This window comes from Pituophis catenifer, unplaced genomic scaffold, assembly GCF_029215685.1.
Source record: "Pituophis catenifer annectens isolate HBS135680 unplaced genomic scaffold, rPitCat1.0.hap2 SCAF_8, whole genome shotgun sequence".
In the NCBI taxonomy this organism is placed as follows: Eukaryota; Metazoa; Chordata; class Lepidosauria; order Squamata; family Colubridae; genus Pituophis; species Pituophis catenifer.
The window spans coordinates 63,686,943-63,705,419 of NW_027256888.1; the positions used below are offsets into that span (position 1 = coordinate 63,686,943).

Consider the following 18,477-nt stretch of genomic DNA (forward strand, 5'->3'; position numbering starts at 1 on the left):
TCTGGGATGGGTGTTCATATAAATTGAATAAATTAATAAAATAAATAAATGACCCCAATCCTCTCAAGGAACTGTTCTGTTTTATGACTGGAGGGAATAATGCTCCTTATTCAAGAAGGACCAGCCTACCTACCAACGTGCTGTGCAACAGACAATATTTTATAAAATATAAAATAGCCAGTGATTTGGAAAAAAAATATTCTCATGAAGAATTGGAGCAGTTCTGCTGAATGGGAAAGGATCAACGACGGACTGATATTCATCTCATCACGAGGAAACTACAGATCTGCTGCTCTATAGAGCAGCTTCTGGCTATCAGTTTTAAAATGAGGTTTTTAATTAAGAATCAGGAGAGAAAAAAACAATCCGTATTGCAGTATGAAAGGTGGGGAAATTTAAACTTACCCTTCCCATTCATAACTTCGAATAAGCATCTCTTTTCTCTCCACATTAAAATTAGCAGGGGAGAGGAGAAAAGTCCCATTAAGTAGCACCCCCAAATATTTTTCTTAGCGATAATTGCATGCCAGGAAGAAGAGGAATTTTAACCACATTTTTATGTGCATTTTCCTTAATAGTACTGATTTTTTTGAATTCCAAGCACTTATTTAGCTTTAGTCATAAGGCCTTTGTTTTTACTTTATTATTTTTACCATGTTGCTAATGGCACTACTGTAAGTGCAACCCAAACCAAAGGCTGTATCAAAAGCTAATCTCATTTGATTCAAAGAAGCTCATTTCCAGGTGACTTTCAAAAGCTCATGTTCAACTCTCCAGAAAAGGGTGTTTCTCAAGGAAAAAAAAAATATGTTCTTAAATTCTGTGCTATAGTCACATTTCCTTGACTGCCACGGGTTAACTTACAATTAAAGATCTGAGTAATAACTCATTGGGATGAGAAGTGAAACCCGAAGCATAGAGGAACCGTTCCTGAAGGAGAGATCCACTCTTGTTCTTGAAATCCAGAAAATCCAACATCGCTTCCAGAGAGGCTGAAGTATGTGTGGACGCCACCACATCAACTAGTTGGGGACTGTTTGGAGGCCAAGCAGAGAAAATAAAAAGTTGATAATTATTTATTTTAAAACACATTACTGTTGCTGTGTCTTCCTGCATTTTTAATAAATGTATTGGATTACAGGTAGTCCTTGCTTACTGACTATAGTTACAACAGCATTAAATAAGGAGATTGGTCCTTGTGGTTGTGCCTGTTGCAGCCCCTTCCCCATCCCTACACACCATTATGGGATCCCAGTTTAGCTGCTCGGCAACTATCTGGTAATTACAATGGTTGCTGTGTTCTACTGTCACAATTGTCATTTTCCACCTTCCTGCCGGTTTCTGTCAAACAAATTCAATGGGAAAACTGGCAGGAGTTGCAAACGTTGATTGTGTGGCATCCACATGATGGACTGATAGAGTTGCCAGTCCCAATTGCCCTTTTTATGCCAGGACTACCTGCAGAATGTTTTATGTTACTACTGTTCAGTTTGAACAGCTACACAACAGGTTTGGGCAACGCTAGCTTCCATAACAAAAATTCCAGACAACGATGGCTGGCAGCAAAAGGTTATTGTTGTTCTATGTCTCTTTTCTGCCATCTACTGATTTTGGATAATTTTTGCAATTCAAAACTACTTGAGGCTAAAGTTAGATCTGAAAGCAGGATAATAAGGCCTGAGTAACAAGGAAATTGTTTGATGATGATGATGATAATAATAATAATAATAATAATAATAATAATAATAATAATAATAATAATAATAATAATAATATTAGCTGACTTGCTAGTGATTGGCTTATGGCTTACACAGGAAAAAACATAGGGACCTCTGATCTAGTTCATAGTGGCTTGAAAACAGTGCATATTGAGCTAACAAGCAAGAACCACAACACTGCTTTGGTATTAAATTCATATTGACCCTAATAATCTTATATAAGATATATAAGATAGGAGCCTTGATGGAGCAGCGGACTAAAGTGCTGTTAAATAGCATTTAGCTGCCAGCTGCCTGCAATTACTGCGAGTTCAAATCTCACCAGGCTCGAGTTTGACTCAGCCTTCCATCCTTCCAAGGTAGGTAAAATGAGGACCCGGATTATGGAGGCAATAAGATGACTTTGTATAAAAAAGAACACCGCTTAGGGGGGGCCGAAAGCCCTACTAAGCAGGTATATACAAAAGTATGAAGGCTATTGCTTAACGCATTGTAAGCCGCCCTGGGTCTCCGGAGAAGGGCAGCATATAAATCGAACCAATAAATAAATAAATAAATAAATAAATAAATAAATAAATAAATAAATAAATAAATAATCTAATCTTATATAATTTTACAAAATACAATAAATCTTTCTCCAACGCTTACTGAAATTTAAAATGGGGATGTTACTCCAGAAAGCGTAAAACCCATTCCCAGTAACTCACAGTATTTCTGTATTATTTTCATTTCTCAGTAGCTGTAAGATTTCTTCTTTTGTTGCTTTCTTCAGGCTCTCGATAAATGACAAAAATCCTTTTGCGGCATCGGCTTTTGAAAGATTATCTGGTTCAAGCTGTTTTCGGATGACCATCCACTGCTGAAACAGCTGCCAGAAAAATACACAGTTTGAACCTTTGCACCTTAAAAAGTTTGTCCTCTGTGTGTTGCTTGTAACTGGTCTGGTGTATTACCTACTCTCTTCTGATAAGAGCTGAAAGGCCAAAGCTTCTCCAGCTTTAGCCTGGTTTTCTAAAGAGGGCCTGAGCTTTTGATCCCATCAGGCTTTTTCATTTTTTTCAGAGAAATCAGAAAGAGGGAATGAGAAAGTAAACCTGAGGTGATCAGAAAAACATTTGTGAGGAAGAGGAAATACAGTATGTTGACCAACAGATTTTATAAAATAGCTAACCTAGTTCATACCTTTACAGAATTTTAAATGTAATAATTAATACTTGATATGTCATCCAAAAAGAAACTGAGACCCAGTGCCATTAAAAACCACAGAATTGGCTCTGCAAATGCCAAGGTTGTTAACCAAATTAACAGCCAATTAAGTTCAGGAAGACCAGGTAAGAAGCTTAACGTTGACTTGCCTTGACTTTCTTTGGTTTAGGAACAAATGAAAGGGAAATACAGTGTTTGAAGACTGAGTTATTATAGCCGATATAAACAAAGTAGAGTTTTAATATTTCGTATGAAGTCTGAATTGGTTTTCCTCAAGGGCTGACAATAATGTTAGTAGCAGAGGCGTCATTGATTCTGGATTCTGAATTCTAGGTTGTATATTAGCCAAAGCTAGTAAAAGACCTGGCTGTTTACCGTAGGGTAATCAATCACGTAAGATCCAGAATCACTCCCAAACTTTCAAGTATGGCACTCTTCTGCCCACTCCACAAATACACCTGAATCATCTGGATTCAGCTTTAATTTACTGTACTTCATTCAACCCAATATTGACTTAAGGAAAGCAACACCTTCACATATAAGAATTCCAGTAGCGTACTGCTCAAAATCCTCTAATGAACTGCCCCATCTATTTCATATGGGTACTGAATGCATATATCCAGTGGTGGGATTCAGCCAGTTTGCACCACTTCGGGAGAACCGGTTGTTAACTTTCTGGGCAGTTTGGCAAACTGGTTGTTGAAAGAAATCATTAGGGCAGAGAACCAGTTGTTAAATTACTTAAATTCCACCACTGCATATATCCATACTGAAGATAGAATGGAACCGTAAAATAACTCTTGATTTGAGGAACTATTTTTCCACTTGACACCATTTGATTATCAAGCATATTACATATTCACACTCTTCTGGATAAAAAAACAAATGCTATACTCTTCACTAAGAATAAATCCCATAACATTCCATAAAATCTTATTTTGAATAGATATACATAAACCCACAATATTGGTGCCAGACCGGTATTATTTTAAATCTTCAGATGCCTCATTTCAAAAGTCTGATTTTTATGTTGAAATGTCTTGTGAAGTTTTGTCATGTGAAAAAAAATATGTTTGAATGTTCAAACAACTTCCAGTACAGAGCTGAGTGAATATTTTGACCACTGCTACCATATACAGTCACTTCTGTTATCCAGTATTATCTCTGGCATTCTTTAGAGCAAGCTCAGCTGTTTCTTCCAGCAATGTTTATTACATTGCTCCTAACTAGGAAATTAGGAGCTCAGTTCAGCCTTTGCTAAAATACCTTATCTCTTATTGGGCCAGAGTTATTAAGCAATAGTAGCAGATGCTAATTCCAAATAGCACTACTATAATTTCAGCAGTACAAGTTCACCTTACCTGAATTGTAATTAAACATACAGAAGCAATGATGAGTGAGATAGAAGCTATTTCTGGAGCCTTAATGAATGGGAAGGGAGTACTAATAGCTCAGACACAGCTGGAGATTATAAACTTCAACTGAGCATCCCTATATATCCTATGCTAAATATTGCTTTATAGCCAAGAATGTATGACCCAAGGCCTTGGGATTGTATGTGGCCCACATTTTCAAAATCTTGTGGGTGATGCTTACAGTTCCTCTGAAAGTTGTGTTGAATGAAATATTTGGCAAGGAAAAATATTGTAAATATATGAGGCGTGATTGGGACATGGTGGCTCAGTGGCTAAGACGCTGAGCTTGTTGATCGAAAGGCAGTTCAGCAGTTCGAATCCCGAGCGCTGCGTAACAGGGTGAGCTCCTGTTACTTGTCCCAGCTTCTGCCAACCTAGCAGTTCGAAAACACATAAAAAATGCAAGTAGAAAAATAGGGACCACCTTTGGTGGGAAGGTAACAGTGTTCTGTGTGCCTTTGGCATTTAGTCATGCCAGCCACATGACCACGGAGATGTCTTCAGACAGTGCTGGTTCTTCGGCTTTGAAATGGAGATGAGCACCGCCCCCTAGTGTCGAGAACGACTAGCACATATGTGCGAGGGGAACTTTTACCGTTACCTTATGAGGTGTGAGTATGTTAATTATTAAATATATTTTCATTTTAAAATTTAAAAGTAAAGTTAAAATGTTTGTGTTAAACCCCCAATTTTTGGAGTCTGTCCCCAATATGCCATTTAAAAGTAAAGTGTAACTTTAACCCCAAAAGTTGCCTCCTCCTCCTCATTTATGGACATTTAGTCTCTACAATTATACTGAGGAAGGATGGATGAATAATAAATAAACTTTCTATCGGTGAGGTTTCCCTGAGATGGTCCAAGCAATGTTGCATGATAGAATTCTCAGTTGTACAATTACTGGAGAAGAATAGGGCACTATGGGATAAGGCCTTCAAAACTATTCACATACAGTTCAAAATCTTGGAATTAGGCTCAGAAGCATAACTACAGTAGCAGTGAATATATTTCCCAGATAAAATAATCTCAAATTCTTTAATTCCTTCCAGTACCTCTTCAGCTATGGCCATTTCAATAGTACATAACTGTTATATTTCTTTTCATGTATTTCTTTATGACTTACTGATGGACAACTTTTGCATTCATCAGAGACAGGATCTGCCATCAAAGAAATTGCCACATAATTTGAATCCAGAGCCTTTATAATGCTGGCAACTTGCTTCCCAGCCTTCATTCTTGGACCAGCTTCAGTTGACTTCAGTTCCAGTTTCTGCCTGTATGTATACATAAGCAAGCAGTTCAACAAGCCTGCCTCCTCTAACACAAACAGTTTAAAATGGCTACATGTGTTGGCAAAGACCACAAGACATATATATTCTGAGATATATATAGCTGAGTAATGGTTATAAGCAAAGGTATATCTATTTGTTGCAAAATTCATGCAAATGAGGAATCAGATATTGTGTAGAGCTGCAGCATTTTTAAAAAAGAAAAGATTTGTTTAGATTTGACAGATCATCTGTAGACTGGTATTCCTGAGAACAACAGGAAAAAGTCAGGCTCTGTGAAGCATTTGGATGAAGAGCCTCTCTTCGGATTATTAAAGCAGTTGTATCATTTGCAGAATTTGTTTGGCTGTTTTGAAAGCCATCCTTGGCTGTTTAGATGAGTGGTTGGGGCTAAAGAATATATCTATATGCATTCACCCCAATTAGGGAGAAATTTCCAGGTAGCTATTCAAGATTTTTAATGATGCATCTGTTTTAATGTGTTGAGGAGATATGCTTTGCTTATATGTTTGCAAAGCACTTCTTCCAAGCCTAATTAATGCAAAACAACGATAGTAATAATAAACACGTTAAGCTTCTTGAATTATATATACAAAAATATTGTTTTCAAAATGTTTTCTCATTGCTTTTAAATTATAGTATTTGGGATATCAATAAAGGTAAAGGTTAAAAGCTTTATTAATTGGATTTGACCATTGAAAATTTTCTGAAAAATAGACAAAGAAACCACCTTACTTTGAACTAACTTTTGCATCAATAAGTTGCAGAGATTTCAAATTAAAAATATGATTTTCTTCAGCCCGCACAGATTTAATGAAGCTGTCCTCCAGTACATAAATTACAGCGGAAGTGGATTTTTTCTTCACCTCGAAGAGCTGAAAAATGATTTTATATAAATAAAAATACATAAATAAATAAAATTAGAAACTAATTCTCCAAATTACATCAACCTTTTTTTCTAATACTGTTTGCCAGATATAAACTTACTTGAATTTATCTTGTTCTAAATTATAATATGGAATCATCAATTAATAGTGGTAAACAAAAGAAAGCAAATCAAGTAGAATCAATTGCCACAATTTAGGATGATATATCCCGATTTTTAAAAAATCAATAAAAGATTAAGAAATTTGAAAAAAGTACTTATTGAACCATACTAGCTTTCATTGTCCCCAAACCATGTTTTCTTTACTCAGTATTATTCGAACCTTTGGGGATTTTTTGTCTGATGCAAAAAAAAAGTAATTTTAATTGTCATAGTTCTGAAAGTATCTAAGTGACTAAAGTTTTACTGAAGAAAGTAATTCAGGATGGGGACCACAAGATTAAAAGCCAAGAATTAGCCAAGTTGTAGAAAAGTTGTGTACCCTACTGTACCTGATTGCGGTTGGTTACACTTGGCTGTTCTAACTGGCAAGAGTTCAGGGCTTTCACTTTAGTGATCTGATTCTGCCGAGCTTGATAAGTCACATTGCATTTTCCACAGATATCGATCTAGAGAACAGATGAAATAAACATGTTGGTGTATCAAAGACTTGCTGACCAACTTTTTTTTTTTTTTTACAAAATAGTCTTTGCTTTTCATTATAAATATTGTCAAAGTACTAGCACAACTAATAAAATCATGTAACTGCAGCAATAAAGCAACTCGGTTTCTACCCAAGGCAAATTTTACCTCAGTAAAAGAATTTTCTTTTTTTTCTTTTTTTTCAAGTTTTTTTATTAATAATTCAAATTTAAAAAACAATGGACATGGTTTGACATCTTCGGTTTCTAACATTTCCGTATAATTCAGATTAATAAATAATATATTCCTTTATCTATACACAAATTTATATATATCTTACTTCATTACATGCCAAGCATACTACATAGTTCCTCCTAAACAACTATATCCATATCCAATCAACTTATATTACACACACAAGTTCAGTATACATTGACATATATATTTCTAGATGTTCACTACACCTTCTTCTTGGCATTCTTTCTCTTGTCTAACCATTCATAAAATTTAGTCCAGATTTCATAATATGTTTTATTTTTATTAACATTCATAATATGTTCACTTTTATTTTTGAGTTCCAATGTGAGTCTGTCCATTTTTGCACAATTGAAGATTTTACATAACACTTCTTCTAATGAAGGAACTTTCTTTAAGACTATAGCTGGTGAAGGAAAGATTTGTAGCCCCAATAGTTCTAACTCCCACTAGAGCAGTGTTTCTCAACCTTGGCCGCTGGACGATGTGTGGGCTTCAACTCCCAGAATTCCCCAGCCAGCTCTGCTAGGCTCCACACATCGTCCAGCGGCCAAGGTTGAAAAACACTGCACTAGAGTGATAATTTTTAAAATCCATAGGATAATTACAAAGAAGTGTTTAATATTAATTAAAACCTAGTTCATGTATTACATTAAGGCATTATTTGCTTAACTACGTTCTGTTGATTAAGCCACAACTTGATGTGTGTTCATATACTACACTATGCCACGAAGCATGGCTCAGAAACCAGACAGAGTGGATCCACTTGTTCACAAGAAACAAAACTGACTAATTTGTGTCAACATTCTTCACGCTAACATTACAACTCTAAATATTTGCTCAGGATTTGACTATTCATTTTTCTTTCTGACATCAAAGAGGAGACAAGAAGAGGTCCAAATTTTCTCTATAAGTCTTTTATTGTTATACTGTCTTAATCTAACCTTTACTCTGGATTTCCAAATAAATTGATGTCTGCACAAAGAGGAGAGGCAGGGCAAATGATGTCACATGTACCATAATGGCATTGGACACAATGACATCAGAACACATAAGTTGACATTGGAGCCTTAGAGGTAATTGGCCATCAAGAGGCCTTATTCAAACACTCAAGTGAATCAGATAGTTCTGTTTAATTTACAACTGATATTTGTGTAGAAACTCTACAAACCAAGCACCAAATATTAGATGTATTTGTATCCCAACGAGTCATGGTTTGTCAACTATGGTTTCATCAAATAAATTATAGTTGAGTAGAACCAAACAAAACTATATTCCTATCTTAGATTCCCCAGTTTTCTTCAGGTGAATTTACAATAGGCTGAGATGAGAAATGGTGGCAAACATGTTGAAACAAAGGGCTTAGCGAAAGGGAATGAGCACTTCACAGATTCACTGAATGGTTTTCAACATAGGATACATGTGCAGCAAATACATTCATTTTTTGTAACAATCATTTTTATTTATCTATTAAATTTATTTTCTGCCAATCTTGCTGTGGGGCTACTCTGGGCAGCTTACAATAATAAAAAGGAAGAAAATGAAAGAAGTATAAATAGAAGTAAAATATTAGAACAATAGAATAAACAATGAAAAAGAACACAATGAGAATGCATCACTGTAACAAAAAAGACGAATGGGTGGAGAGCACAGCGTAAGGTGGGAGGTGGAGTCTGCCATCAATCTAGCTGCTACCTACAGCATCAAAGTCCACCATTTGGTTCCCAAGCCAACTTTCAAAACCAGGTCTTTAGGCTCTTATATTTATACATATATATATAGATAGATAGATGTAATGTAATAGAATGTAACGTAATATATTTACATTTATACTGTTAATATAGCACTTCATGGTTGTGACTTCATTTGGTCTTGCTCTTAACCCTTACTTTGAGGGCAATAATACTTCAGCAGATTTATCAATGTCATTACTGGTGGTGTTTTAATTAAATTACAAGCTTCTTATATAACATGCATAAGACATACTCATTTATGTTTTGCTCTTTAAAACTTTGTCCTCAACGTTGTAAGAGGGTGGCACTCACTGCAGTAATTTCTGCCCAAATGTGAACATATACCTAAAAAAGGCTTGTATAATTTTTACAAAAATCTATATCCCCTTTTCTCTTCTTTTTTAATGATGTATCTCGTCTTCAAGAGTAATATCCTATCTGTTCCTGTTCTTTATTCTTTATTCTCTTTATTCCTTTGTTTTTATAATTTTATTGTATCTTTCTATGCTGTTTGGTTATAGTATACACCATCCAGAGTCAATTTGGAAGTGCATGGTGCTAAATTAAATAAATTTAATATGTTAAGTATTCTCCTATTAAAATCACAAAGAAACACATTTAGCATGCATGACAGAATAGAGTACCTCGCTTGTAGTTCCAGAGTTTAGCTGTATTTGAAACAAGCTAGCCAGGCCTCTCTTAAGATTTTTGATAATAGAAGGTTCATCTTCATAACCGTAGAAATTTTTAACCTAGAAAGTGTGGTGGAGAGAGAAAGAGAGAATTTGTAATAAGAATACATTTTAATTTAAAAACTATCCTCCAAAATTCCAGTCATTATTTATTATTAATTTATTTTCAGTTATTAATATTAGAAGATGAGTCAGTATTCTATTCTACACACATATGTCCCAAAGCAGATCCAGGCTGTCATCTTTCCAGCTGACAAGCTCAGCATCTTTAATCACTGAGCTATTGCACCCTTTTTCCAGGTCTGATATAGAACACTGATTTTTAATGAGAAAATTAGAAGGTTTTATCCAGCTTTTCACAATCTGGCAACCTCCAAATTATTGTAAATCAATTTCCAGAATTTCTCATGTCTACATATCCTAAAGTGAGTTCCTGGCATCTTCAATTTTAAAAAAGATCAGAAGGTGAAACCCTAGCTACTCAAAACCCTGGAGAACCACTACCAGACTAGATTACTGGTAGCTAAAAGTTACATTCTATCCCATTTTTTAAAAAAATAGCTGTAGTCCATCCCTTACTGAAATTGGGCAACAATACAGTAAAATATTGGGAGAGATGGAGAGATGTCTATGGTGATTCTCAAGCATCCAGATCATGGCTATTCCAAAAGTGCTTTTTCCAAAAGGCAACTGGACTATGATGCTTTTTTTTCCTTGAAAACATTTTGCTTCTCACCAAGAACTGAAAAAGCCTTTTGGAAAAGCACCTTTGGGAGAGATGGAGAAGATATTAAATTTTGAGACACATCAGAAATCTTCTAGATGACATGAATGCCTCCAGAGGGTGCATGTTGTATTTTTCTGGGAACTCATAATCTAAACAATATATGGTTTTTTTTCATATTCCTCAAAGCATAAATATTTTTGCACTCATCCTACAGAGCACAGACAATGGCTAAAATGATGATGATTATGACAACGACGACGTTCTCATGATGTTTTCTTTATCATCCCCAGCCCATAACAGTATTAAAATTGTATTTACTGTTTCTCTTATGGAGATTCTCAGTTATCCAGGTCATGGTTGTCCCAAAGGTGCTTTTTCAAGAGACAACTGGACTTTCTTGCTTTTTTTTTTGAAGACATTTCACTTCTCATCCAAGAAGCTTCTCCAGTTCTTAATACGATTTCTCTTAATACAATTTTTACCATAGAGATTGCACAAGATGCTTGTGTTGGTATCATGGCCTGGGACCAATCTTCATACCACCATGTATTCTCAGAAACTGAGCAAAAGTGTCCCAAAATGATTGCCTCCCCTAATTAAGTGAAAATAAATGAATCTCTCTCTCTCTCTAGGATGGCAGGAGGAAACTACTAATGTTAGTTCTATTTGACAATAGTCATGTACACCGATTTAACGTCAAGATATGATAAGAAATTTACTTAATACGCTCACCTTTCATAGTAACCCCTTTTTTGCCACCCCAGCAGAAATTTTGAGATAACATATATCTTGGCCCTTATTCGAAGCTATGTAATCAGTCAAAAATGAACTATAGCGAAATTAATAATACAAGGACGTGTCAGACGCAGAGTGATCTTTGCACTGGCTGCTGCATCTGAATTTAAACCACAAGACTTTGTCCTTTCAGCTAGCACTCGAGCAGTTATAACTTGCTGAGCTCCTGCCCATTCTGCATACATTTATAAGAGTTACATAATAAATATGTTATCTCTTAATGGCACTCCATTGATACATTTCGGCATTCCTTTGAGAGCAGTATTCTATTTCCATGATAAAGGCAAAACATTTTCAAGCCACGTAGGTGAATCTTATTTGAAGTCCTTCTCATTCACCCTCGAAATGCCATTTTTCCATCTTCAGATCATAAAGCTTTCACCAGTGGGATCATAGCATGGGATCAGATATAGAGTGGGCTCGCCAGCCTTTTTATCCTGTGCTCTTTGTTAAATGCAAAAAAGGCCCAGGAGGTTTAGTGTAGCCCACACAATTCAAATTGCTTTTCTATGATGCATTCTGACTCTCCCTGGCATTAAACTGGAATGGAGAATCCAAGACATGAATGGATGTGTGGGGATGGATTACCCACAAGTTAACCCACTCATGAATCCCTTTCATCATGTGATCTAACACAGCTTCTCCACCCAAAAACACTGTCCACCCTCAACATTTTATTTTGATTGCTTTGGAAGAGAGTGAAGGCAAAAAGCCAATCTGTCCACTCCACAACTAGCACAATATGCTCAAAGCAGTCATGATGATGTAGGTGTGTGTGTGTTTTTTTTTTAATGCTGGGATTTAGTACATTGGCCATGTAGATTCTATCAGGACTGTGCTGAGATCTGGATTTCAAGTGATTCAGAGAACATGTGGGTGTGCATGTAATACTTGTTGGGATCACCTTAAAGCAGCTGCAGCTGACACACAATCCTGGAAAAGACACATTGGTTGTATAGTGTTCCTCACAGTTGCTACATGCGTGCCTCCAAGGGCAACCACTGGTGGGGAAGGGCTCAAAAAGTAAGGATGGCAGCCATTAATGCCCAAGTGAAGCCCCACCCATTTCTACGTGTGTCGTGGCATGCAGAAAGAAAGAACTGAACTTTTGATTGTGCAAATTTTTGTGCTCTTTGCCCTCCCCTGACACTCAATGCCATTGCAAGTTCTTAATCGCAGTGTATGCTTTGAATGTGGATCTTTGCCCAGCCATATTAGCTATCAGAGATTTACTAAATCTTCTCCTGCTATTGATTTCATGGAACTGACAAGACAGCTTCTGAGGATGTGCTGGCCATATAATACATGGTGACTGGGTTACATATCATTTAGCCACAGATAGATAGATAGATAGATAGATAGATAGATAGATAGATAGATAGATAGGTAGATAGGTAGAAATCTCAGATGAGTAAAACCTTTAAAATGAACCTTTCTGCTTATTCTCTTACCTTTCCACGAATCCAGTGCAGAAATACAGGCCTTTTTAAAGCAGCAAGATGCTCTTCTTCATATAGTTTATTGGTGTTTTTCTGCTGAAAAATGTCTTTTGCTACAGGACGCTCATTCACATTTTCAAGTGATACATCTGTAATCTAGAAAGGCAAAAAACCCCAATAAAATAAAATGGGACAAAATCAACTAATTTTCAGTGGGAGTTTATTTCCTCAGAATTAATTTCCCCTTTCTTCAATTGTTTTTTAAAATGTATTTTGTATTTTATCTGTATACTGGTTGTATACTTCGAAGTGGCTTTTCAAAAACCAATGTGTAACCTGCGATTTCTATTGTGATTATTGCAAAGCAATCAGTCTTATACAGATTGGCCAAAGACAATAAATTCACATAGCACACTAACGCATAATGTGATTTGTTTTTGATTTACTATAATGTGATTTTACAAATCTGGCCTTTGTTCTATTAAATGAGAGTTTACATAAGCATCCTGAAATGATTAAACTCTATATAATTGATAGGTCTTCCCCAATGAGCCTTAAATATTGGAAAATTCTAAGTAGAATCTCTATATTTCTCATTTGGCTTCAATTCACTAACTTGCTAACTTTGAGCCTGATAGCTCCTTATGTTGAAACCTGCATCTCACCATTTAACATTGAACATCGTGGGCTATACTTTCTAAGTAAACAGTGCAATATTAAATGCCTTCAATTTCAAAATACATTCTATATTTTCTATAAATAGAATTTAATCACATTTTACATCTTGATTTACATTAACTAAACTTGCATTACCCAAATTATCAGAAAATGTTTTTATAACATCATGTTACAATAATTGCCTACCACAATTTTGATCAACTGGTCATCGTCATTGTTGGGATTTCTCCATATTAAGTTGACATCCACTCCAGAGGAAATTCGATAGCCCACACTCTCATGGGGTAAACCTCTCACTCTGTCGATAAGAACTTGGGTGGAATAGGCAAATTTATATAATTTGTCATTGTTTATTCGAGGACCAGTATTGTGGCCTATATGAAGAAAAAAATAATTGCAGAAAGTGTTGCATCAGCGATAAGCTAAAGTACAAAGACCACCATATTATATTCCTATCTCTAAAGCATATGACAGATTCAAGACAACTCTTAAACTTACCTCTGATCAGATTCACCACCAAGGTTCCTCATATTGAACCTTAAGAGTCTTTCTAGAATGATGCTTTTTAATAAACTTTTGTGAATCATATTTGCACTAAAACTCTATTTAAAACTAGTAACTTTTAATGAAAGAATAATGGAGTAGCATAACCAAAGCATCATTCTAGGATTAAAAACAGGAACAGTCTTGTATAGGAAAGCCCTTAGCAAATATAGAAAAATATATAAATAAAAATAAATGTATATCTATATATCTATATATATGTTTGTGTGTGTGTGTGTGTATGTATGTATATATGTATGTATATATACACTATGTGTGTGTATATGTGTGTGTGTGTGTGTGTGTGTGTGTGTGTGTGTGTATACACACACATACACAAAATCTTTCCTACTAGTAGCATTCTATAATAACCTACTGTGCTGTAAATAATTTTTCAATGCTATTATTTCAACAAAATTTTCAACAGGTGACTGGCAGGGTCAGGGTTTATAAGGAAAGTAATGGGTCCCTGTATCATATCCATCCATTTCAAGACCATCCCTACTATTAGATGTAGTAAGGCTGTTGGCTGAGGTTGCAGCTATTGGGATGAATGGTAGCAGCAAAGTACTGAACTGCACTCCCGAACTGGGTATATCATTTAATTTGACCTTCAACTTTTCACTCATTTATTAGAAACTTTGCATTAAGATGTCTTCTTGTAATTGCTTCCCAGCCTTTGGCTAAGATCAAATGTATTTCATTTGTTAAAAATATATGCATATATCTATTTTCTTCTCTGCTTCCCATGCTTTTTTATTTTCATATGCATGTATTAAATTATATGTCAGTATTCTACATTTGAAACTATCTTGGGTATTTTTGCAGAAGCAGCGCATAAAGACCACAGAAATAATAAATAAAACACAGACTTTAAAAAATTCTTAATACATCCTGGGTTAGAAAAAAATTAATATGTTTAGCCTGTTAATTTATTTTTAAATTTGATTTATCTTTTTTAGAATTTCCTGTTTGCTATGTCTGATCTATTGGCTTAGAGTACCTTACAATAATTTGATATATTTTACCTGATGATAAACTGTGACAAATAATAGTTTTAAATGCTAATGCACAATTAAACGTGATTGTTTAATTAATAAGTATCTATTTGCATCTGTAGCACTTTAATGTACATTTTAATGTACATTGCTTTCCATTGAATATTATTCTCCTTCTGATACATTTGCAGAGTTTATTCATGTAAATGTAGATTTCCCTAAATAGTACTAGATATACGTTTTAATGCAGTATGTTGAGATTCTCACGTAAGGCAGGAGGGCCTCTGTTATCTACACATGTTGCAGAGAGAAACGAGTACATGCAACTTGAATAACTATTTTAGTGGCTGTCATTACAACTTTCTATAATTAACTCCTGGTGCTGTATAATAGAGAAAGCTATGCTGCCTGAGCTGAGACAGCTGTCAGGGACAGTACCTTTTATTAGTACTCCTGGCATAGACAACACATGCAGTTTTAACCATTAGCTGGCTCTAAGTTTACACTTGCTGTGTCTTACAGCATTAGTTCACTATTTATACCCAAAAACAGCAAGCAGTTTGGAGAAAATATTAAGCTATAGCATTACACATGTATTTTCTGCTGTAATCTGACTGAATCCCTCTGAAAAGTATTATATATTTATATAGAAATATACTTTTAATATAGAAATATTTTACATATATAAACAATCAAAATATGATAATTAAAGTCTATTTTATTACAAAAGCATCTGTGTTGTTTCAATTGTGATTCTAGGCAGTTGCAACAAAATATCAATACTATCAAAATAAATTTAACACAACTCCAATGTTGTCACAGAAAGCATCCCATCTTATAACACCAAGTGGTCATGATAAATTTGGGTTTACTTTTGCCCAATTATCTGATCATTCTAATGCACAAACATATTCTTTTATAATAAATTACTAAAATGGAGTGAAGGCAATATTACCAGTAGATATCTATATACTCAGGCTAATTTAATGTTCTACATTTATCGTTATCGGATCACAGAGCCTTTAAAAAAATCTTCCATGAAGACAGACTTTAAGTCCTGCTATAGTCCAAAGGTCGCAATTGTACAATGGATTTTATAATTGCAGAGATAACACAAATATAATTAAGGGAATACCGTTCAATGCAGATTAATAGAAAAAAAATGGAGACTTTTCCATGCTTCCATATAATTGCATATTGCTGAATTAAACATTATGTTTATGACATTTTTGAAAATGCTTAACGCTGTTACTGTTCTTTAAAAAGAAAAGCGGCTGTTTAGAACCCCAATCTGCTGCTGTAATCCAGATTTGGATCAGAGCCCACATCAGTTTGCCACTCAAAATCCACTTTCCCACCTGCTATTTGCCCTTTAGCTTTTCTGCACTTCCCCTTGGCTAATGTACAAATTATCCTAAATAGCAAGGATAGGATATTAGTAATTTCTGTGATATATATATATATACACCAAATTTATATTTCGCTGATATAATTTGGTATAAAATTTGGTATAAAATGGTTTGTCATGAATGCGACTGTTTGAGGGCTTCTGGATTGGAGTTCAAAGGCGAAAGGGATGCAGTATGCTCCCTCCCACATGCTGAGGTAGACCAGGTGCCTCGATAGATATATATTAATGTATATGTATATGCATATGCATATGCGTATGCGTATGCGTATGCGTATGCGTATGCATATGTATATGTATATGTATATATGCATATGCATATGCATATACATATACATATACATATACATATACATATACATATACATATACACACACATGCACACATACAGGACATTATAGACATGTACAGAAAAGTATGTCAGAAATACATGTGTGCGTATATCTCACATATTTTTCTATCCACTTTTGGTCAAAAACTAAGGAAAGTAGATGTAATAAAATATTAAAAATAAGAAATGGTGTACGGTCTCTTGCTTGGGTGGGGGGTTGGACTAGATGACCTACAAGGTCCCTTCCAACTCTGTTATGCTGTTATTTCAATGGAACAGAAAACACTTTATTTTGCTTAAAAGCAGAAAAGCGCCCACCCCCAATTAAAAACCTCGTATCTCAACTAATTCTACTCAGTGAACACATTATTTTTCCCAAAGTTGTCCATCCTAGATATACAGCACAATAGTAGCTTTTCGTCACTATGGGCTTCTCTCTGTGACTAGACGATCTGTTCTCCAGACACTGGCTTCTATTCTAGCATCACTGCTTGTCCTGTATTTGTTTAAATTGGGCTGCCTCCAACTGAAGAAAAACACACTGACAAGAGAAGTACTTCTTGGAAAAGCAAAAGGCCACCCTACACTTCTCATCTGGGTCAGGAAATTAAGGAATACGTTGCTTAGAATGTGATAGCTTATGTTTTTCCTCTCACTATAAGCAACGAATGGCTCCAACAGAAACTCAAAAAAAAAAAAAATGTGGGAGTGTTTTCAGTGTATTATTCATAATTCTTTTTTTTTTTTTACTAGCATGAATGAAATGCAACACATTTTCAAAACTGCCTTCAATAGGAATTTAGTTTATGGTATATGTGTGTGTGTGTGTGTGTGTGTGTGTGTGTGTGTGTGTGTGTGTGTGAACAGGCTAAACAGAATTCATTTCCAGGGGGACATGGCCATTATGAGGGCACGAATAAATCCCTAACCTTTTTAATGTGCAAAAAATAGCTCAGAGCTTCAGCCATGGACACATTTTTTTTTTATTTGCCACCCCCCAAGTAGCCACTATCCATTCATTACTTTAGTTATATAAATTGCATTTCCTTCCTAATTTTTTAAATTATTCAGATTTCTAACTACCCGCTAAAATACGTTCGCCCAGAAATATGTAGGCTAGAATAAAAAAAAAAAAAAAACCCACGGATTTCAATGAAAGGACATTAAAATGCAACTACACCTAACAATATATATATAACCATATGTCAAAATAAAAATTACAGAAGACAAATAAAGAGAGAAGCAACCACATTTAAAAACAGAGACAACTAGGCATGCCGTTGAAGCAAGGTCCAAGATAAATTGGCTTTAGGAAAATTTTTTTTAAAAACGATTAGGATGTTTTTGGAGAGGACGTCCACAGCGAGGAGCCCCTCACCTTGCTGTCACTCAGCAGGGACACTCAGAAAAGGTCAATGGAAGATTATGCCAGCATTTGAGTAGGCACATGTATCTAGAAGCAATTCTTCAGTAAATCCTCACACTATGAAAGGTTTTGAAAGGACTGAACTTTAAGACTTAGGAAGAAAGCTCAGTTGTCACTCAGCTGAGTGAAAAGGATGGATACCACACACAGGCAGGGTTTGTTGATCACATCTTAAAGCAAGTAAGCTAAGCATATTGTAATTTAAAGGTGGGGCACTGAACTTCCCAAATATATTGCCCATGTTTCCATTTGTTCCCTGAAATCATACTATGCAACAGTGATGAAATCCAATTTTTTTTTTACTACTGATTCTGTGGGC

At 35.3% G+C, this 18,477-nt stretch overlaps 1 protein-coding gene across 1 annotated transcript in view; it reads right to left on the reverse strand.

Annotated features, from left to right (window-relative positions):
- Positions 1-18,477, reverse strand: part of MTTP (microsomal triglyceride transfer protein) — a 36,540-nt gene that overhangs the window by 15,778 nt on the left and 2,285 nt on the right. Inside the window, exons 2-9 of the mRNA XM_070948567.1 lie at positions 13,638-13,825; positions 12,786-12,929; positions 9,765-9,872; positions 7,003-7,119; positions 6,361-6,500; positions 5,460-5,610; positions 2,426-2,586; positions 865-1,033 (exon numbers count right to left, since the gene is read on the reverse strand). Of these exons, the coding sequence (XP_070804668.1) occupies positions 865-1,033; positions 2,426-2,586; positions 5,460-5,610; positions 6,361-6,500; positions 7,003-7,119; positions 9,765-9,872; positions 12,786-12,929; positions 13,638-13,825 (1,178 nt within the window). The remainder of the gene's footprint in view (positions 1-864; positions 1,034-2,425; positions 2,587-5,459; positions 5,611-6,360; positions 6,501-7,002; positions 7,120-9,764; positions 9,873-12,785; positions 12,930-13,637; positions 13,826-18,477) is intronic.